The sequence below is a fragment of the Mytilinidion resinicola genome (genome assembly GCF_010093595.1).
Source record: "Mytilinidion resinicola strain CBS 304.34 unplaced genomic scaffold BDZ99scaffold_35, whole genome shotgun sequence".
NCBI classification, from domain to species: domain Eukaryota; kingdom Fungi; phylum Ascomycota; class Dothideomycetes; order Mytilinidiales; family Mytilinidiaceae; genus Mytilinidion; species Mytilinidion resinicola.
In genome coordinates, this window is record NW_022985471.1 from 301,951 (window position 1) to 322,336 (window position 20,386).

General features: G+C 52.8%; 11 protein-coding genes across 11 annotated transcripts; 8 read left to right on the forward strand and 3 right to left on the reverse strand.

Annotated features, from left to right (window-relative positions):
- Positions 1–1,148: 1,148 nt before the first annotated feature.
- On the reverse strand, positions 1,149–1,840 carry BDZ99DRAFT_212642 (uncharacterized protein). The gene is made up of 2 exons (XM_033713365.1): positions 1,517–1,840; positions 1,149–1,237 (listed from the first exon to the last, which is right to left on the reverse strand). Exons 1-2 carry the CDS (start codon positions 1,687–1,689, stop codon positions 1,189–1,191), a joined length of 222 nt encoding a protein of 73 aa, XP_033568970.1. The 5' UTR covers positions 1,690–1,840; the 3' UTR covers positions 1,149–1,188.
- A 3,002-nt stretch (positions 1,841–4,842) lies between these two features.
- On the forward strand, positions 4,843–5,175 carry BDZ99DRAFT_469287 (uncharacterized protein). Its single transcript, XM_033721459.1, has one exon. It carries the CDS (start codon positions 4,856–4,858, stop codon positions 5,153–5,155), a length of 300 nt encoding a protein of 99 aa, XP_033568971.1. The 5' UTR covers positions 4,843–4,855; the 3' UTR covers positions 5,156–5,175.
- A 101-nt stretch (positions 5,176–5,276) lies between these two features.
- On the forward strand, positions 5,277–7,359 carry BDZ99DRAFT_512690 (uncharacterized protein; the record flags this gene model as incomplete). Its single annotated transcript, XM_033724648.1, has 2 exons — positions 5,277–5,997; positions 6,055–7,359. The coding sequence occupies 2 exons, from the start codon at positions 5,277–5,279 to the stop codon at positions 6,879–6,881; spliced, it is 1,548 nt and encodes a 515-aa protein (XP_033568972.1). The 3' UTR covers positions 6,882–7,359.
- Positions 7,300–8,152, reverse strand: BDZ99DRAFT_469289 (cytochrome b5). Its single transcript, XM_033721460.1, has 2 exons — positions 7,866–8,152; positions 7,300–7,750 (listed from the first exon to the last, which is right to left on the reverse strand). Exons 1-2 carry the CDS (start codon positions 8,040–8,042, stop codon positions 7,673–7,675), a joined length of 255 nt encoding a protein of 84 aa, XP_033568973.1. The 5' UTR covers positions 8,043–8,152; the 3' UTR covers positions 7,300–7,672.
- Positions 8,153–8,392: 240 nt separating this feature from the next.
- Positions 8,393–9,370, forward strand: BDZ99DRAFT_577225 (uncharacterized protein; the record flags this gene model as incomplete). The annotated part of the gene is made up of 2 exons (XM_033728667.1): positions 8,393–8,882; positions 8,996–9,370. The coding sequence occupies exons 1-2, from the start codon at positions 8,805–8,807 to the stop codon at positions 9,368–9,370; spliced, it is 453 nt and encodes a 150-aa protein (XP_033568974.1). The 5' UTR covers positions 8,393–8,804.
- Positions 9,371–9,506: 136 nt separating this feature from the next.
- On the forward strand, positions 9,507–11,022 carry BDZ99DRAFT_577226 (uncharacterized protein). Its single transcript, XM_033728668.1, has 2 exons — positions 9,507–10,575; positions 10,629–11,022. Exons 1-2 carry the CDS (start codon positions 9,569–9,571, stop codon positions 10,663–10,665), a joined length of 1,044 nt encoding a protein of 347 aa, XP_033568975.1. The 5' UTR covers positions 9,507–9,568; the 3' UTR covers positions 10,666–11,022.
- A 1,557-nt stretch (positions 11,023–12,579) lies between these two features.
- Positions 12,580–13,639, forward strand: BDZ99DRAFT_504257 (uncharacterized protein; the record flags this gene model as incomplete). Its single annotated transcript, XM_033724030.1, has 2 exons — positions 12,580–12,634; positions 12,909–13,639. The coding sequence occupies 2 exons, from the start codon at positions 12,580–12,582 to the stop codon at positions 13,637–13,639; spliced, it is 786 nt and encodes a 261-aa protein (XP_033568976.1).
- A 23-nt stretch (positions 13,640–13,662) lies between these two features.
- BDZ99DRAFT_212698 (uncharacterized protein) lies at positions 13,663–13,996 on the forward strand. Its single transcript, XM_033713367.1, has one exon. It carries the CDS (start codon positions 13,708–13,710, stop codon positions 13,909–13,911), a length of 204 nt encoding a protein of 67 aa, XP_033568977.1. The 5' UTR covers positions 13,663–13,707; the 3' UTR covers positions 13,912–13,996.
- Positions 13,997–15,297: 1,301 nt separating this feature from the next.
- On the forward strand, positions 15,298–16,703 carry BDZ99DRAFT_492374 (uncharacterized protein; the record flags this gene model as incomplete). Its single annotated transcript, XM_033723159.1, has 4 exons — positions 15,298–15,386; positions 15,943–16,212; positions 16,344–16,494; positions 16,557–16,703. The coding sequence occupies 4 exons, from the start codon at positions 15,298–15,300 to the stop codon at positions 16,701–16,703; spliced, it is 657 nt and encodes a 218-aa protein (XP_033568978.1).
- Positions 16,704–17,050: 347 nt separating this feature from the next.
- On the reverse strand, positions 17,051–18,819 carry BDZ99DRAFT_212693 (TFIID-18kDa-domain-containing protein). Its single transcript, XM_033713366.1, has 3 exons — positions 18,666–18,819; positions 17,431–18,348; positions 17,051–17,378 (listed from the first exon to the last, which is right to left on the reverse strand). The coding sequence occupies exons 1-3, from the start codon at positions 18,711–18,713 to the stop codon at positions 17,373–17,375; spliced, it is 972 nt and encodes a 323-aa protein (XP_033568979.1). The 5' UTR covers positions 18,714–18,819; the 3' UTR covers positions 17,051–17,372.
- Positions 18,820–18,955: 136 nt separating this feature from the next.
- BDZ99DRAFT_402428 (diphthine synthase-like protein) lies at positions 18,956–19,952 on the forward strand (the record flags this gene model as incomplete). The annotated part of the gene is made up of 3 exons (XM_033716285.1): positions 18,956–19,090; positions 19,159–19,283; positions 19,352–19,952. The coding sequence occupies 3 exons, from the start codon at positions 18,956–18,958 to the stop codon at positions 19,950–19,952; spliced, it is 861 nt and encodes a 286-aa protein (XP_033568980.1).
- Positions 19,953–20,386: the final 434 nt, after the last annotated feature.

A 20,386-nucleotide genomic window follows, 5' to 3' on the forward strand; every position in this document is an offset into this window, starting at 1 on the left:
GATCCAGGTTCTACACGCCTAGGACGACCAGATCTAGGCGCAGGATCTCTATATTCAAGCAGCGTGTTGACATTGTTGGTGCCGGCGCGTCTAAAGGCTCTAGAACAGATTTGTTGGGCGGCGGCGGCAGAAACACCATCAATCTTGCTGGCAATTGCTGGAAAACTGAGTTTATCATGAAATCGATATTGAATAACCAATGCGCGTTTGGCTGAGCTGATTTGGGCCATGTTGTGTGGAGAAATCACAACTCCAAGTGGTGTTTACATTTCACGAGATTGGCGTTCGTGCACGGATCACAACAGACTTTTGCAACCGCGGAGGTAATCGAAGTAAGCTTTCGTCTCACACACACTGTGGCAATCCGAGGCGACATGTCAGCGGCTCGCAGGATAAGCTTAAACCGGCAACCTGGCCTGGCATGATGCTGCTGACGGATAGGCGAGACGAGACATGGGGTGGGTAAGCACTGCCCGCTACTGGACATGAATACAGGCGTGTATTTATCCTCACGATGGCGTCAAGTGGGTGTCAAGCTGATGTGCTGTATCGCTGAGGTGCTGAAGTGCTGACACCTGATCGGGGTGGGAAAGATCTGTGTCTAGCATCCATCCTGCGAAGATCCCAGTGGTCGTGTTACGGATGAATTATTACCAATGACAGAGAGCGCCAATGAACCACGGCACATAGCCCCAAAACGAGCCTCGCTCCTCGGTCGCAAAGAAGTCAATTCAGGTTTCTTACGTGCATACGAATCCATGAATGTGTGTACGGGCGTGTGGCGTATCTCGTCAGCGGGCTGCGCATTGGTACCCGCTGCAGTGAGAAGTTTGTTGGGTTTCACGAGCGAGCGGCGGAGATTTGGGGAAGGAACCAAGTATCGTATCCTTAATCCTGTCTCTAAACTTTCGTATACCAATTTGGCGATTGAGCCTTCCACAGACTTGGTAAACGAGGTCGCCGTACATTCAAGAAGAAAGCGGGGATATAATGCGGGATGTCCCGTGGATTGTATATGCCACCTTATACACCGACAGGAGGAGGAATGTGGGCCTTGCCCATGTAGATTAATGAATTTGCCCGGACAGAATACTGTCCCTCGTAGGTAATGGGTAAATTGCTCTTGAAAATTCTAACGATCCTCCCTTTTCCTGAGACAAAAGAAGGTCGAATCCTTGGGGGAAGGATTTAGGAATGACGGGGGTTGAGTGGTATTATTGGCTCGACTAGATCTAAGCTGCGGACTTATGTCAAATTTAGGTCGTAACTCAAGTTGGATGGACGAGGGCAGTGCGTTTCAACGTATTTAGCCTGGTTGGTCTCGAAGAGGATGTGGTTGGGGAAAGTAAGGAAGTTACTCCGTAAAAGATGACAGATTGGAAAAAGAGTCAGATATGCACCACGGGTGATCAAACTCTTCATCCCCGTAAAGCCAGTGGCTGATCAGTAGGATCCGTATAATGCCCTGGTGTTACGGACCATGTGACCACTGTATGCGGGAACATAGTGTACATACCTCTTGCGGACTCGTTCCACGAATAAACTTCCTATCTTGGCACTTTTGCTGGTCATCCATGGTAGTGCATGGCGGAGCCTCGGGTTGTACGTACAAATGCATGCAGAAAAAATTAATTTCACATGCTTCCGTCGATCAGGTCCTAGGTCACGTCCAAAATCTGTCCTTCCCATGAAATCCCAGTAATTTCAAGGGCTAGATCCTGGATCCTGAGACCGTGTTATTCGGTCAATACCACTCACTGTCCTGTGTAGTTGTCCGTGTCGTACACCAGCTTATATCGCATTAAAACGAAGTGCGGTCGGGACTGCCGGTGCAGGACTAGTGCATTAGTGTTGCGCAGCCTCGTTGTAAAAAGAGGAAGCATGATGCGCTGAGGTGAGCATAATCCAGCTCAGAGAGCATTGCGCAAACACGGTTAGATCCCGACACATCCGGGAAAAGCGTGGAGGGATGGCTGTTGGCTGGCTGTTGGATGGCTGCTGCCCTTGCTGCAGATTGTTTCCTGTTCGACGTCACACAGTTGGACATGCTGTCTGCTGCCGTCGGAGGTGGTGCGCACGGATATCGTACATTGGGCAATATGCGCAGATCATCCTGGGGGTCCTTATTACGATGCAGGGGAATCTTGGGCAGGCGGGGCCGGGGTAGGCGTCGTATTGACAATCCATCCAACGGATCCTGGGATGCGCTAGCGATGATGGAATCGTAGTGCTTGGCCTAGCTTAAATTCAGCGTCCGTGGTTGCAGCTTGTGCGACCGTGGTGTGCTCGTGTGGACGCATGGCAAGGCGATGGATCAGCTTGAGGCCATTGGCAATGTGGCATGCGGCTGGCGAGGGCGGTGTCTGGTGGCGCGAGTCTGGACTCGTTGCGGGATTCGGTGAATAGGTAATGCCATGAAATGGCGAGCATTGTGGCTGCTCGGAGAGGCTCTCGCGGGCAGTAAGCGCTGCTTTGGGCAAGAAGCGCGAGGTTTAGTGGAGTCGGCGGCGGCTCTCGGGCAAGCGTAGACGGGGGCTTCGGGGCCAAGGCCTGAGGCGCAGCGGATGTGCAACTGACAGCTGATGCCGCTGCAGCTGGGAGCGCCAGGCTCGTTTTTGGGGTCGCATGCAGCTGCTGGGGCAGACGAGCTGCGACGAGAGCGGACGAAAGGCATCTGGAAGAGCGACGGCGCTGGTTGGGCGGGCGTGGTGGCTTGCCCCGGCGTTCCGCTGGCGCTCCGTCCTAGCATTTAACCTTACTTCGAACACGAACCTTATCTCATTCCCTGCCCGCTAACCGAGCGCCTCAGCGACCTGTCGTATGACTTGGGACCACCCGCGGCACCTGGCTCTGCCGGCCACGACGAGAGACGCGGTGCACAGCGCGTGGAGGCCTCAGCCTGCGTCAATTAGCCCGGGGGTGGTTTGCGCAACGGCCCCCTATGTATCGAAGGAGTGTAAGGGAGGGAGCCAAGGCGCCAAGAAGGAAGGCTGACGCGGCCTGGCAACTGCGAGCTCCGCAATGTCGACAAGGCGACTCGCGCTGGGCATTTCTTGTCTTGACGTGCGCGGCTTGAGACAGAGTGCCGGCGATTGGTGTCTGGCGCCAGCATCCTGCTCGGTGCAATGTCTTGCTGTGGACAAGCTGCCACGCCCGAGTGTGGACCATCCCTTGCATCGCATGCTGAGCGTCGCCCCATGTTTGCACTTGCCGGTGAGTGCGTAACGATGGCTCGTACGGAGTGCTGTAAGTGGTTGGCCGCGCACACCAAGCACCAAGCCCAAGACCGTGCCACGCAATATTGGCGAGGTGGGATCCGCCAGCGCCGGAACATGCTGGTGCCCGCTGCCAGAGGATGCGGAAAGACCTCGCGACACTGCCGATCGAGGCTCTGAGGATGGTTGAGGGGAAAGGGATTGCCAGCATGTTGAGGCATGAGCCCTGTCAGTACCAGTGGGCGTTTCCTGCCGGGCTGGGAGGTGCGGGAGCAGAGTAAGCTTAAAGTGAGGCATCGTGTGCTCATCGACGGGAGGCCTAGGGGCCTGGGCTGACGTTGCGTGTGGAGCCGGGCGGAAACCTTTCCAACCTTGGGCCAAGAGTGACAAGCGTCTATGCTTGGTCATGGGTTGACGACGCGCGAAGACCCGAGGAAAGGGGAGGCCGAGGCGTGTCGAGCTGACATGGATCGGTATACTTAATACATAGATGAAGCTGCGCCGGTCGCCTGTCGCCTGATGGCACTCGTCGATGATGCCGTGTCGTACCGTGGAGGAGCTCTGGGAAGAATGGAGCCAGGCTGTCGTGGCCGCGAATACTGCTGTTTCAAGGCTAGAACAGGAGCTTGGCGGGGTCATCTCGCGCTTTTGCTGTGTGTCCAGTGGTTTTGATGTGTCCAGCGGGTTTGAAGCGTGAATCTCATGAGTCAAGACTCTGTCGTCAGCCGGTCGGGACCACAAGGAGAGGACCACACAGCGTCCACACGCGGACACACACTGGCCTCGACGGCGTCTGTTTGCTGCTCGCATCGCGGAGGCTGCAGCATCCGTGGCGGCACATGAGAGGCACATGAGAGGCGCATGAGAGGCACATGAGAGGCAGTCCCCCAGCTCGCCAAGGCGTGAGGGCTTGTCGAAAATAAGGATTGGGTTTAGGTTGGCTAGCGCGGTTTAAAGTTATGAGGTTAAATGCGACCCGGGCAAGGGAAGGCGGCGGCATCCCGAGATCCCAGCCCGTATTGCGAACAATAGCACTGCCGAGCGTCACCGCGCCCAGCTGCTGTCCACTTTTCATCCCGGAGAGTGGATGTGCTCGCCGCATGGCGCGCCCGGGACGCCGCAGACGCTGGGGCACGGCAGCCAAGCTCCAGCGCGCGGCGAGGCAGCTCGAAGCGCAGTGGATGGAGCAGGCCCCGTGGCTGGCTAACTCCAAGCCAACGGCGGGTGAAAGCTTGTCCCGACGTGCGCACGCTTTGAACAAGGCCCCTTGGTCCATGGCTATCAGGCGCCACCCAAGCCTCTGGGCCGATCGCTGGCCAGGGTGGGCGAGCGTCCGAGAAACGACACGGTGCGCATTCCAAGCCATTTCTGTCCGTCTCTTCTGACACTCATATCCCGCCCACGCTCCTGCTCCTCTCCCACCTGCATCCCCCATCCTCCGCCCATCCTCCGCCATCCCATCCGAATCCACGCCGCATCCCACGGAGCAGCTATCCGCCGTCTCCGCCGCCGCTCCTTCGTGCGCTCCACCCACAACGGTCCATCGACAGCGCTCCACTCGGTCCTCCTCTAGTAAGTCGAGTTTTCTTTCCTCTCCACTGCCCCCGGCCAAGTCTGCCACGGTTGCTGTTCCGGGATGCATGTTGCGGCTTTTCGCGATCCTCTCCTCCGTGGCGTCGGATTTCAGTGCGCTGGGCCGTGAGACTGCTCTGAGCGGCTGCGAGATGCTGGACGATGCCGTCAGAAGCTTGACGCCAGCCTCTGCTTTTCTCCCCAAATCCCTCGCTGGCCGCACGGCGTTGCAACTCGCATCCTGCCCAGCGCCGAGCCACTACGCCGCAACCTGGTGTTGCAGGGCTCCACCCGCACATGCCGCTTCCGGCCCTTCTATTTCGAGACCAACTGCTTTTCTAATTCGGGCCCACTTGGCCTCCACTTAACCTTAATCCACACCTCAAACTAACACATATGCTTCTATGTAGTCCCATCTAAACCCACAATACCCATATTCACGTCACCTCTGATATCCCCACTGCGAGCCTCCCTCGCTCTGTCTTCGCCATGGAGACCTACCAGGGCCACGTCCGTACGCCCACCGACGCCATCCTGCTCTTCGAGGCATGTCGCCTTGGCCTGCTGCCCCGCGTGCAGCGGCGGCTCTCTGAGAAGGAACGCCAGCAGATCAAGTCCGGATCAGTTTTTGTGTGGGATGAGCGCGAAGCTGGCATGCGAAGATGGACCGACGGAAAGTCCTGGAGCGCAAGCCGTGTGTCTGGCAGTTTCCTGACCTACCGCGAGATGGAAGGCAAGCGAGGCGGCATTCACCTACCACCGCTGCCCCAAGGTCCCAGTGCTGCGCGGAAGGCCAGAGAGCGATCGAACCAGCAGTCGGACGGGTCTAAAGGCGAATCAGACGAGGACGGCCCCGACGGATACCGCTACAAGCCAGATGGGCTCATGAAGCAGTCTTTCAGCATCACCACCCAGAACGGCCAGCACTTGCATCTGATCAGCTACTACGCCAGGTCGCACCCAACCGCCACAGACTTGCGCCAGCCTTCGCAGGACCCCACCCTACGACACATCCGTCCCCCAAAGCACATGTACCCCGAGTCCACCGTCAGCGAGTCGACCGGCGGTGTCCCTGCTGTTACTCGAGGTCCGATGCCTGGTTCGCCGTATGCCCAATCGCCGCACCCAATTGCCATGGCCTCGCCATACAACCGACCGGGAGCCACCCATCCTCAGGGCTACGGTGGTAGCTGGCCTCCAACACCCAACGGTACTCCGCCTTACACATACGCCTACTATCCTCACCCACAGGGACCCCCACCGCCAGGACAATCCCCTCTGCAGTACGCGCATTACCCACAGCACATGTACGCGCACTCGCAGCAAGGCCCTACATTCCTTGATCGCCCACCACCTCCCTTGAGTAACAATGGAGTGCCCCCACCCCCACCTCACATGGCGCCAATGGCTGGACACCCTCACCATCCGCCGCCTCCACACCATCAACAACACCCGCAACATCAACAACACCCGCAACATCAACAACACCCGCAACATCAACAACACCCGCAACATCAACAACACCCGCAACATCAACAACACCCTGCATACTCAATGCCACCGCAGCATCACCCGCAGTACATTCCGAACCCCTCGCCTCATGCGAACCATTCCCCGTATCCCCCACAGCAGCCACCACCTGCGCATAACGGACACCAAATTGACCCAAGACTGGCTCTCAGCTCGGCACCGCAACAGCCAGGCGAATTGGCCCAGGGGCCCCACCTTCCAGCACTCAATGGGTCAGTCGGCCCAACCTCGAACGGCGACCGAGTCCCTTCGCCGCGCTCATCGGGCTCCCGGCCGCAAAACTCGGAGTCGCTGGCTGTGCCGGAGACCAACGGTAGCGCAGCCGCCAATGCACCTTCTCCTGCACGAACAATTCCAAGCGTCGGGTCTCTGCTGAACAACAACCCTCCAAATGAGCCTTCGAACGACGGCCGCAGCCAGCAGAGCAACAGCAGACACGGAAGCAGGAGCCCAAATAGCAACCCACAGCGGTCTGCCCAGGACATATCAGGCGACAGGATGAACGTCCGCGCCACAGACCAGTCGGCATTGCGGAAACTTGACTCCCAGCTTTTGGTACGATGAGCATCATACAACCTATCTACGAATTTTCCAATTGTCCTTCTCCACACTTTCCAATTGCTTTCTCACTGTGGCGCTTTGACTTAAGATGGTTTTATGTTTCTATTTCTTTTGCGGAATTCAACGGAAAGAGAAAATTGGCGTTAGGGTGGGATCGGTCGACGGCGTTGCTGCAACCTACAGCCTGCATACCCGGTATCTGTGCATTTTCCGGTGTTCTTGGGAAACTCTGACGGACACCCGTTTGACAGTTCTGCTTTCTTGCTTTCATCCTTCTTTGCGTGTTCTCCAAGAGGGTACTTAGGGAACTTTGTAACATTACGCACGGCCAAACGTCGAAAAGACTGGGCTGGAATGGGAGCAGGCGTTCTCGTACTGCTAGATAGTGCGTTGTTCTGAAATGCAATCAAACATGATTAGCTTACTCTACTTGCTTTGAATTGGTGCGTATGTTGTACTTATTACATCGTGAATCTACATGTTGGACGAAGCAGGTATAAGTTCGTGAAAGCGGTAGCATGTGCTCGTGTCTAAGTTGGAAATGCGACAATGCTTGAATATGTACTGAAATCTAAATCGAACCGTCGACCACAATCCTCAGCCCCTCTAACTCTACCTCTCCTTATATCGCTCCCTTCCGCGCATAACCATACAGCATATGTCATCATACACCACCCGGCTCTACCAACGCTCGACAATCCAACGCTCAAACGCTGGCACCCGCTATCCTCACCCCATCTATCCTCCTCCATCCCAAACCACGCAAATCCCATATCCCCACACCCGCCGCCCACCTATAGCTTCGCCCCCTCCTTGACCGTCCCAATCTTCAACTTCGGCGCATACTTCTTCAGCACGCTCTCGTTATGATACTGGTCCTGGAATTAGCCCACGTCCTTGCAATTCCCTCGCTTCCCCCCTCCACCGCCCTCATCTCTTCCCCCCCCAACAATTCCCTCCTCCAACCCAAAGTGTGAGATGCCTTACCTTCCAAAACTGCTTACTCGCATCCTTGCCGCCCACGCGCTTCAGGATTTTGGCGCCGCCCGGGTGCTCGTCGACGAAGCTGGCCATGCTGTACACGCCGTCGTCGATGATGATGTAGAGGCCGTCGTCGACGGCGGCGTGCTTGGCTACGTCGGCAGGGGAGAAGGTGTCGGACATTGTGTGTATTGGAGGTTTGGGGTGGGTTTGCGGGGCGGGGTTTCGGGGATTGGGATGTTTTGTCGGGTTCTTTTTTGGAGGGTAGAGGGGGGGGGGGATTGGGAGGCGGGGGTTTGTTGTGGGGGAGGGTGGAGGTGGTGGGGAGTGAGCGCGCGAAGGTTTATGTATAGCGGTCGACTCGGTGTAGAGATCGGTCGGTGGTTCTGGGGGAAGTAGCCGAGGCTCAGGCATTTGAGGGCGGTCAGGGTTGTAGATTTCTAAAGTCGGGGCTGTGATTGGTTGATGCGGTGTGGGGGTGAGGTTTGTGTGGAATGATATGCCGAGCCTGTGTATTTTAACTTACTGTGAGAGTTGCTATTCTGTATTAGTTGTACTTTGTCTTGATGTTGGTTGAGATAGAATAGCGAGTAAAGATAGTCGATATATGGGCATTATGCTGAGTGTTTGGTCCTTGTACGATGAGGTGATTCGGAAAAGGATGAGCAGAAGAAACTTGCTCAAGCGTGATTATGTCTGCTTCGTTATATGTTGGTGAGAGTATGTACTGGGTTTCTGGTATTGCTGGTTACAGAATTAAGCTGGAGTAGTGGCATTTTCTACATTTAGTATCATTTGAAGCGAAACGCTGACCCCTGATCACAAAACCTCGCCAGTTTCTCCGCCAGGCAGCAGACGTCTCTCCATCATACGCATCCATCTTTATGATATCAGCTCATGTGAATGACAGTTGAGGCTTAAGAGAAGCTCGCCGTCGGACATAGCATGCCCAACGTTGATGTCGTGAAGCCTTCGGGGCTGGAGGAGCTCAACGACGATGTTTTGGGATTGATCCTAGCGGAGGTCAGTTTTACTATCTTTTGATTCGGCCCCGTTCATTTCTGATTCTTTCGTTCTTGTTTCCGTTTTCGATTTTCTCATTTTCTGAAGTTGTCATATACTAAGCCTTGTCAAAGATCTATCGCGAAGATCGTCCCTCGATCCGCCTCATCTCCCGTGTCTCAAAACGGCTGTACAGGGTATCGCTCCCATGGCAATACCGGAACGTCTGCGTCACGCTCAAATCTCCCCAGAGCATTACCTCTATGAGACGACATTTAGCGAGCGAATCGGAGCTACCTTCATTTATTCGTGAACTGAGAATTGAGGGACATCATGAGGATAATCGCCTGCAAGAATTTGTCCTCAAATTGATATCACGAATATCCCGGTTGGAGAATTTCTCGTGGGATGAGTATGCCGGCGATACACCAACCGCTATCCTAGAATCTGTAATAGCGAAATGGCCCAATATTCGCCTCACCATCGATTCTGAACTGGGTTCCATTTAGTCCTTTGGAAATAGCGCTGGAGGGCCCTTGCCCACGTGGGTAGCTTACGGCCGTCTTCACACCTTAATCATGCGTACAACTCCATCGTTTCACACTTACAACTACCCCGACTTTAAGTTCCGGCTCCTCCTAGCGTTGAAAGAGAGCCCTAGCCTGAAGGTGTTAAAACTCTGGGATTTTACTAACTACAGAATCGCAATGGCCCCCTGGGCTGTGGACTTTGCTGATGGCCTCGACCGTTTTCCGAGGCTTGAAGAACTCTCGATCCAAGGGCACTGGGAGTATTTCTTTTCGCCCGAAGACCTAAAACAGATGGGTTCGAGAGGGTTATGGAAGAACCTGAGAATATTGAGGATCAAGCCTCATACAAGAATCCTTCCGCATTTCATCGGTTGCGTGCCTTCACTCGAAGTCCTTGAAACATCAGGGCTTGAATTCATGCTATACCAGATACATGAACTGAATTTCTCTCCCGCTCCACTGGGAGTCTTGAGAAAGCTTCATATCGAAGGCCCCGAGGCATTTTTACGCTGGGAAGATATGAGCAGTGTGTCGAAGACTCTCACTCATCTTACTCTGCATAACACGGACAGGTTCACCCACTGTGGAGACGGCTTAGACAGATGGGTTTCTCCATTTCGTAACTGGATAGCTGATCCTCATGCGCTGCCCGACATCGAAGGATTCAACTTAACGTTTCCGAACCTGACTCATCTTACCGTCGACATGTGGCGGGAACGGAAATGGCCGTATCTATTTCTTGCTTCTCTCGCCCAATTTAAGAATCTGCACGATCTTACCCTGTTCGTGGAATATTCCAAACGCATTGGAGGACGACCAGCGGCCAGCCAAGATGCTTGTCGTCATATCTTTGAATATGTGCAGGATCGTAAAATTGGGAATAGACTTCATCGGCTGGTGCTCACAGAGACTCCTGAAGCTAGCTATCACTACGCTGAGTACCTGAGAAGTCCTGTCCGATACCCGACACCGATCCGAGATTTCATCTGCGCATTGGCTTTCAATGGCGAATTGTCAGTGCACGAGGAAAATTATCAGTGGGTTTCAGATCACTGCCTCTACACTCGCGCGGAACCGCAAATAGAGAAGCAACTGCAATTTTCTTGGAGTAGTCCTGCTAGTATCCGCACATACTTACATTGGACTTGGAAGACGCGTAAGAGCGGGCATAGGAGAACATCTAGGTGAGGTCATGGATTGGATGGAGGTCTTTAAAACTTGCTAACAATATACATAGGCCTCTATGGTCAGGGCGGAGACGCGTGACGCCGTAGAGAAGGGAATAGATGTCTTACGTGAGGCCTCTTTTTATCCCATCTAATACACCGTGGTAAAACATCAGCTCGCATAAGTAGATTAGACGTACATAGATGCTAGCCCCGGAGTTCCTTATCGTGCACGATATCTCGACTTACCGTAGCCGTCCACAAAATACGACTCTCCCCATCAGCTGAAATACTTGAACGAGGATATCAAATGTTGGCTAGCCAAACACTAGATATAATACTAGGATACGACCTGAGGCAGTGTATTTTGCCCGCTCGGTGCGCCGCCTCATATTGTGCTGAGGTATTGAAAAAGTAGCACGGCGAGTTCTTTATGATCACTCTAAGCCCCTTGTCAATTGCGCTCTCAAGAACTTTACATCATATCCGTGATTCTGGTACTGTGCCGTAGTAATGCAGACAACGACAAGCAAGCTTAGCCAGAGTTCTACCAAGGTGCCTACCAACGCTCGACCTGCCACGCACTCGAGCTTTCCAAAAACCATCATCAAATGTTGACTCCGCTACGGCATATTAGTGTTTGATGATAGCTTTGACTGTTGGGAAGCATGCGTGGTCACCACATGAAAACATCCTCATCGTAGTAGAATGAGCAATTCTAAGCGGCATTGGAGAGTCACTGTCCTTGGCGATGGATATAAACGTTCAGTCAGTTCGATGGGTATTTCCTTCCTTTAGAATATCACTTGCCAATCTACTAATATTTTGCTACGACATTCGCACACTGTTTCACGATCCAATATCGTATACCCAGATTCGTTGCCCTCTTGAGGCATCCAGCTCTCTTCGTACAGATACCTTACACGCTCGCATTCCATTTCTTCACAGGCGATAGATCACTATGGCCAATCTGTTGAGCCACTATCAGCAGCATCCAGCGAACTCCGGCCCCCGATACTCTAACCCGGAGGAAGAAACGAACATTTACGTTGCGGCCCGTTCTTCAAACCCCTCATATCCAACCGGAGACCCACGATGGGAATGGCAGTATCTCCCTTCTTGCTACAATTACGAAGAATCCTCAAACCAACACCCGCCGAGCACGCACGAATTCATCTTGAACATAGCCGTCTACCAGACCACCGGAAATCCCGCTCTCTTCATTCCCGCTCAAACGGTCATGCCTCAATACCACCCTAGTCCCCAACCGGCTCCGGATGCACATGGGTGCGGCAATTATCCACGCGACAGCGCACCCCAGCCCAGTTACAACACGAGAGACAACGCCCATGCAGAGCAAAGAGCGCATCTTTCACAGCTCTTATCCGCATCTGAACCCGGCACTCAGCCACACACAGCTGCGAGTCAACCCGGAGAAAGGACCATGCACAGCGGAGATCTTACCCCGCAAGGCCCCTCCTCGCAGCCGGCGCCCCAAGGGAATGAAGAACAGTGGTGCATTGTCGAGGAACCGGAGGCTATTGAGCCGGGTAGCTCGATGTTGGATAGGGGAGGGGATAGGATGGAATGGCGGCATGAAGTGAATCATAAAGATCCATGGAGACGTCGGAGGGGGTAGGGGATTCTTCGTTGTGGAGGGGTGTCTTGGAGGTTTGGGATGTGGCTTGGTGAAGAGGAGCTTTCTGTTTTTCTCATTTCAAATTGTTGGGGTGGGCGTGGCGGGGCGGTAGGTTGGTGTGGGAGGAGGTGAAGACGGAAATGGATAGACTCCGTGAGGTTTCATCGAACGAAGGGAGTATATTCGGGCTCCTTTACCCTTTTTCGTAGCTGTATGAGTTTCTTTAAATATAATTTGGTTGGTTCGTGCATTTTTGGTGCGTTGGATCTACTCTTGTTTTTAAAATCTCGTCACTCTATTGCACTCATGGCTGCATCTGACTAGGAATAAGGTTATGCGATATTAACAAGCCTCTTTGACTCTGAAATTCGGTGCGTGAAGTAATGCCCATGACAGAGGCGCTTGAGCCAGCAAAGTCGGATCAAAAGCTGAACTCGCGTGTGACATCTCTTTCGGTATAATCGGGGGGCCCGAGAGGTATGAGTGACGATGCAATTTAGAGCCGAGACTGCTGGTTGATCGCTACTTGAGACTCACTATCGTTGCAGAGCTATTTGGTCATATCGCGAGATGAGCAAATCTAAGTGCTCTCGAAGAGTTATGGTGCTGAGTTTCATGATTGTAAAACATTCTCGTCATTGCTCCGAGCATAACCTTCTTCTTTATTATCGCACACTGACTCTCACTTTACCTCATGCTTGCACACCTATAGCATCGTTTCAGATTCGGATCTCCTACCTGAAACCTCGGAAGGCAGCCAACATTCTTCATACGATTACCATCTTCGATAGCCCGACCCAATCAGCTTATCGAGCCATAACAACGCGAAACGGAGTACATCGAAAGAACACCGCAAGGCTTCAAGGTATAATTTTCCAACAATCTTCCAAGCCCCTCTCTACCCCGCGAGACTATTTTGATCAACACCCAACAAGGTCCTCCAGCTCTAATCTTTCTTCAACGACATCTTACGAGGAGTCAACGCAAACTCCGACGCAGCGTTACGATGAATGTAGCTCTGGTCTCTGTCACCAGCCAGCTTGCAAGATCTCCAAGCCACGGAGTGCGATTTGCCGTGAGAATAGTAGAAGAAATGACCTTCGTGTCCGGTTCGAAAAACTCCCTGAGTCACGGTCGTCGGGCGCACGAGCACCTACGGAACGACCGTCACGCTCGTACGGCGAGTCTCAACTTGCCTCAGCGCTTCAAAAGCAAAAGCAAAAGCAAATGAAGATTGAATGGGCAGAATTGCACGTCTTTTTCGTTCATATCATGGTGAAACTCAGAAGGAGAAACAGAGCGGTCACTGCGGGGAATCTACACAAACAGTTCCAGCGGGGGTTGGAAGAGCGGAATTGGGAGTCTCTCGCTTGTATTAGCGAGGAAGAGTGCATAGCTTTATGGAAATCTCATGAGATGCCGCGTATTAAAGAGAAGAATTGATGGGTTGTTGGTCTGAATCTGCTAGGCTTACATATTTCAACATCTGGGTTTCTATTACTAGAGAGAGTATGTGCGGGCTTGTTAAGGAGTTATTACTCCTCTGCATCCCATTCTCATACTCCATTAGCATTGCGACAATGTGTTCTAGGTTCCTTGGAATCGGCTTTTTGTATCTGCTCCTGGATTCCTTTTATTTAGTACTTGAAAGTACCTACTATATGATTTCTTGCGCCTCGCCATTGTTCAATGAAGAAGTATACATTCTTGCTTGAAGGATTGACCCCCACGATGCCAGATTAAATTCCGAGTATGACACTCAAACATATGCGATAGATCACTCATACTTCTGAAACATTGATGATCTTATTCGACTCATGAACCTGAAAGACGTGAAGGAGGTTTCGGCAAAAGATGTGCTCGAGCCTGCGATCAGCTTCAAGACTCAATATCTATGAGTCCTTTGTCTTGACGATGTCGGGTGGCCCGAGAGGTATGATTGATGATGCAACGCACAGGTGAAAATGAGATCAAACCACCACGTGGGACTCACATCTTTCCAGAGCCACTTGGTCATATGGGCAGCAGCATGTACAATTCGCAACGATCCCGAAGACTCATCACTCTCAGGTCCGTGGCTATAAAGTGTCGGTTTCGTTGCCTCGAACATCTTCTTTCTTACCATCCTCTGCAACATCTCAGTCTCTTGCTTGTAAACTTCCAACATTCTATCACGACCACAAAAACCTACCTGCGCCTTCAGCGGATATTCAGCATCCTTCATACCGTAGCCTTCTGCAATAACGCGACATCCTCCACGTTCGACTGCCACCTGTAGTTCAGTATGAGCCACAGTATGAGAACTGGGATGGCGACTGATAACGCTCAGCTGTACGTTCAGCCGCCATGGTTCACCATCTAAAATGAATAATTTATACGACTAACACCCTGTAGACACCGTGATTATCAAAAGCACTGTGGAGATTTCTTAAGATATCTTCGAGGAGATGCCGATGGAACGAATCCTCGCATACCGCTAGATTCAGCGCAATACCTTCGCGGAATATTCAACAGTATAATGGAAAAGGATTTCAAGGACTCTCCGTTGATCCTCGAGCTCATGACTTCGAGGGTCAAGAAGCGCCTGGGTATCTATGATCTCAACGACGATGAAGTGGCACGCCTCTGTACAGCAATACACCCGGGAGTTTGTGTTAGAACTCTGTACTTGGAGGCTGTTGAAAAGGAGTTGGAGGTTCTGGTATACCAAGACCCGAGAAGCGTGGTGTCGAACGCGACCAAAAATTGGCTCAAGTTTACATTCTCATGGATTATTGACATAGAGCTGGAGGGTCGCACGATAGATGTCGCGAGCGTTACGCCATTTGCTCAAAAGTGGTTGAAAATGCCCGACATCACGGACAGAGATGTGAAAATTCTTTGGGTGAAGTCGGGTCTGAATCCAATCGAGGGAATGAGAGATTACGAAGCTTTTAAAGCAAGCCGTGCGAAGTAGAGCACATGTGGTTGACAGGTTTTCTTCTTGCTGGTTGTCAATTTTTTGCTTCATTGCATCCTGTTTTCATGCTTACCTGGCATTGTGTCGGTCTTTCCAGTTTCCTTTAGAGCGGCTAAGGGATTCCTGTGTTTCTTGCTGCGATATGTTTCTGGCTGTGTTATATTTCTGGCTGTGTTGTGTTTCTTGCTGCGTTATGGTTCTTGCGGTCTTATGTATTTTTGGCTCCTGTATGTATGTACATGCAAAACTTTTGCGCCTCGGTATTGATTAGATGGTAGTTAATATATTCTTGCAAGAAATTCTAGTCTTCGGGATGCGAGGTCAACGAGAGCGATGGTTGAGGCCGTGGAACAGAGTCACTCATACCATCTGGCTAAGGCAGAGGGCCCTATTATCGATATTTAGGAAGTACAAGCAATTGGTAGCTGTCTCGAGCGTGCAATTTAGACGGAAGAAGAGATGAAGTCGAAGTTCTTTGATCGTCAGTCACGTGCGAGCTTAGCCGAACCTTGGCAAAATTAGCGCGGCACACAACGAGGAAGGAAGAAACCTCGAATCGTAACCACCTTTGACAACACCACCACGTCGACGACCACGCCTTCAAAATGTAAGAACCCGCTCCTCCCCATCAACTCGACATTGATAGGACTCTGGGCAATGCTATTGTCGCATTCCTGCGGACTTACGAGTTCGCTACTCCGATGCATTCCCCCTCCACACCTCCTTGACGACATTATGGACTCCTCACTCTCACGACGGCCAACGCTGACATCCAATGCCTCTACAGGGTCAACCTCCGCACCCAGAAGCGACTCGCGTCGTCCGTCGTCGGCTGCGGCAAGCGCAAGATCTGGCTGGACCCGAACGAAGTCAACGAGATCTCCAACGCCAACTCGCGCCAGACCATCCGCAAGCTCGTCTCCGATGGCCTCATCATCCGCAAGCCCGTTACCATGCACTCGCGTGCCCGCGCCCGGTCGCTCAACGAAGCACGAAAGATTGGCAGACATCGGGGTTTTGGTAAGAGGAAGGGTACCAAGGACGCTCGTATGCCCAGGTATGACACACCGCTCTCATCACATGTGGAGGACAAAAAACACCAGAAGAAGCGTTCTTTGAGATTACAACGATGGAATTGGGATGGGTTTTGATGATAGGACAATTTTGCTGATGCGGGTGATTGAACAGCCAAGTCATGTGGATGCGCCGTCTCCGAGTCCTCCGCCGTCTCCTCGTCAAGTACCGCCAGGCCGGCAAGATCGACAAGCATCTCTACCACGAGCTCTACCACCTGAGCAAGGGTAACACCTTCAAGCACAAGCGTGCTCTCGTTGAACACGTACGTTGGCCATGACATCACGACTCCGCACCCCGGCACCCCTAACTAACGCAACTATACAGATCCACAAGGCTAAGGCCGAGAAGGCTCGCGAGAGGGCTGACAAGGAGTTGATGGACGCGAAGCGCGCGAAGGCGAGAGCGGCTCGCGAAAGGCGACAGGGTCGTGTGGAGGCGAAGCGGCAGGCTCTGACGGCCGACGACGAGTAGGCGAGATCGAGATACCGGACGGGCATGACAATGACAACTGGGCGTGTTTTCTACTCTCAAATCCATGGGGGTTTAGGCTCTCTTCTATTTTGGCATCTGCGGTTCATGCTTTCATGTACGTCTGGGTCAATGCAAAATGAGCAGAGGCATTCAGCATGTTCTCCTCGCTTTGCCTCCGGACGCCGCAGTGGGCAGACCAGAATGTGCTTTGCCTATAAAATAATGCGGGTTGGGAAACACGATCAACATGTTGCTAAAGTCGAAGCTGTTGATGATGTGTTGATTGATGTGAATTCTAACTGAGCTCGAAAGCCCGTATAATAAGTTTTGTGGCCATCGAGATCGATGATAAAGACTCCGTGGGATATGTCCAAGTACTCCAATCCTGCTTATTGGGATCCGATGTCCCTTAATGCCATTGCGCCTCTTTTCCAGTCGTTCCGCCTTTTGTATCGTGCATCCAATGTCCCTTGAAGAAAAATCAAAACGCCTAACCCGCCGAAGATCGCTTGAGTGCCATAAAGAGATAATATCAGTAAAAAGAACCAGCATGACGCCGAATATCAGAGTGCATATTGCTGAGGAGTCTCCAATCGCATCAGCCATAGAGTGGTTCCACTGCTGGTCTTGAAACAAGACGTCCTAATCCCTCTATTCATCGCTCGGAATTTAGATCTAAATCTGTAAGTGGGGTTCCCATCAAGTGGGAACAGGTATAAGACTATACCAGCTTCAACGCGCTCCGATGAATATTCCTCGTGAAGTTGAGCATAGCCCTGCTCTTGTTGTTGCCCCTCTGCAGCCTCCGATACGCCTCCTGCACATGCGACGGCTGCACCGGCTCGCGCGCCTCTTCCGGGGGATCAAACAGGCCGCTCTCCCTCTTGCGCTTCATGCGATTTTGCGGCTCGCCACCTGTCTCCTTCTTGTACAAGTCTTCAGCATCCTTCACCTTCAGCGCCTCCTCCGTAAGTGTCTGCACGATCTCGAACGTCAAGAAACCCAGAATATCGATGATGTCGTCGTTCGGCTTGCTCTCGGTGATGATGCCGAAGCCCGCCCATTCCTTGAACCGCTTGCCCTTGCGGAACGTGAAGGAGGCTTGTCGGCAATCGGACCAGTGGACATACTCCTCGCGCGTCATATTCTTCGTGCGCTCGTCCGCATTTTTGAGCCGTTGAAGGGTTGCGAAGTTCTGTTCGTCCTCCTCCTCGTCGTTGTCGTCGTCACGGGCCGGCACGAACTCGTTATAGAACGACTGCGGCTCCCACACCAGATCGACCTTCGCGCGTTTCGCCTTTTTGCCTGTCTCGACGGCTGGCCCGCTACCGCCCGCCACGCCAGCGATGTCAGCGTCGCCGGCACCAATGTCGGCACCCGCATCGCCGCCTTTGTCGTCGGAGTTGTCTTTTACGGAGCGGCGGACATCTTTCCACTGGAGGAAGTGGCGCAGACGGGAGATCTTGGCGCGGTCGTGGCGGATGAGCATCATGAGATCGTCGGTGGAGATGGAGCGGGAGCCGCGGCGCGTCGCGAGGTTGGTGCATTCGCGGAGCATCTCTTGGACTTGCTGCTGGACGATGGATTCGATGAGGGTGGTGGTTTCGGCGCTGGGTTCACCGGTTTCGCCGGAGACGAACATCATCTGGCGGATAATGTTAGAGCGGAAGTCTTCGAGCCAGGAGAACGGGTTGGGCGTGTAGGTGGCCATGGTGGTGGAAATGATTGGAGAGAAGGAGCGTGTGTAAAGGGAGAGACTGATTGAGGAAAGGAGGGCTACGATGGTGTAGTTTTATGTGAAGTTGAGCTGAATGAGACGGGACGAGATGGGATGAAAGTGAAGAGCAGCGAGACAAGAGCAGTGAAGAACTAAAAACGCCTCCATATCTTTGGCAATGGGCTCTTTACGTTGAGGAGAAAGAGAACATATCAAGTGAATATAGTGAAGCGCGCCGTACTGACCTGTTGGATCTCCGTCCGGTACTTCGCTAGCTTGTCCTTGTCCGCCATGGTGAACAGTAAAGATCATACAGTCGCTAAATATCACCGTTATACCAGAATGCAAGAACAGCGGTAGACAGGTGGTAGGTGGAGGAATGATGGAGGAAAGATGAAGTTGCGCAGGTGAAATGGGAGGCTGGTGAATCGACGCTTTGACGCTCTGACTAGCGTTCAGCCCTACGGCTTTCCCCCCTCTACCAAACTTTTTACATAACCCCTCATCGACACTGCTCCAAATCAATACCCTTACGATGCTCTATCTTGTGGGTCTCGGCCTGGCCGATGAGAAGGACATCACAGTCAAGGGCCTTGAAATTGTTAAGAAGGCCGAACGCGTCTACCTTGAGGCATACACGGCTATCCTTCTTGTGGAGAAAGAACAATTGGTAGTGTCCCAATTCAAGGTCTCCAGCATAGTTACAAACATGCTTACTTGCTTGCTACGCAACAGTAGGAAGCCTTCTATGGCCGTCCCGTCATAATCGCCGACCGCGAAATGGTCGAATCCTCCAGCGACGAAATCCTCGCCGGCGCAGACAAAACCGACGTCGCATTCCTCGTTGTCGGCGATCCATTCGGGTACTACTCCCTCCTCTGCCCCTATTTTGCCTATACATAACCCCAATACTAACCTGCATCCTTCCCAGCGCAACAACCCACACCGACCTCGTCCTCCGCGCGCGCTCCCTCTCCGTCCCTACGCGCTCCATCCCCAACGCCTCCATCCTCACCTCCATCGGCACTACTGGGCTCCAACTCTACAACTTCGGCCAAACCGTCTCCATGGTCTTCTTTCTCGAAACTTGGCGCCCGGCCTCCTTCTACGACCGCATCGCCGAGAACGTCTCCATAGGCCTACACACCCTCGTCCTCCTCGACATTAAGGTCAAAGAGCAGTCGCTGGAGAACATGGCGCGGGGCCGATTGATCTATGAGCCCCCGCGGTTCATGACGGTAGCGCAGTGCGCGGCGCAGATGCTGGAGATTGAGGAGGAGGTCAAGAAGGAGGGGGTGTATACGCGGGAGTCGCTGGCGGTTGGTGTAGCCAGGGTGGGCGCGGTGGACGAGAAGATTGTCGCTGGCACGCTTGGAGAGCTATGTGATGCTGATTTGGGTCGGCCGTTGCATAGTCTGGTGTTGCTAGGGAGGAGGACGCATGATCTGGAGAGGGAGTTTCTGGAGGAGTTTGCGGTGGATAAAGAGAAGTTTGCGAGCGTGTGGAAGAGGGACTATGAAGGTAAGCAGTAGGAACGAGGACTGTGGTAGGTTACGGCAGTGTTAGAGGCCAAAACGTAGGTAGATGAGTGCGGTTTTTGCTGGGCGCAGCCTGCAACCCCCCATTATCTTGTCGGTGCGGTTTAATCTCTTTCCAAAACCTTCACCAAAAATACTCTTGCATTAGACGAATCTAGTCTCGGTTCCATTTCTGTTCTACGAGTTGTGGTTGTTGAGCTATATCCAAAAAGGTGGCCGTCGCCCCGAAAGTCCTCAAAATTCAGCTTTCCCCGACTCAACACCTCTGAACTTCTTGGCAGCCAAGACTTGCCAAAGTGAGTAGCAGAGTGCGAGCAACGACGTCATAAGTTCGTCACGCCTCTTCTCTGCCTCCACGTGGTTGCTTTGCCGCTTCCGGAATCACCTCCAAAAGCGTGGAACACAGAGCCTATAAAATAGTGCAAATA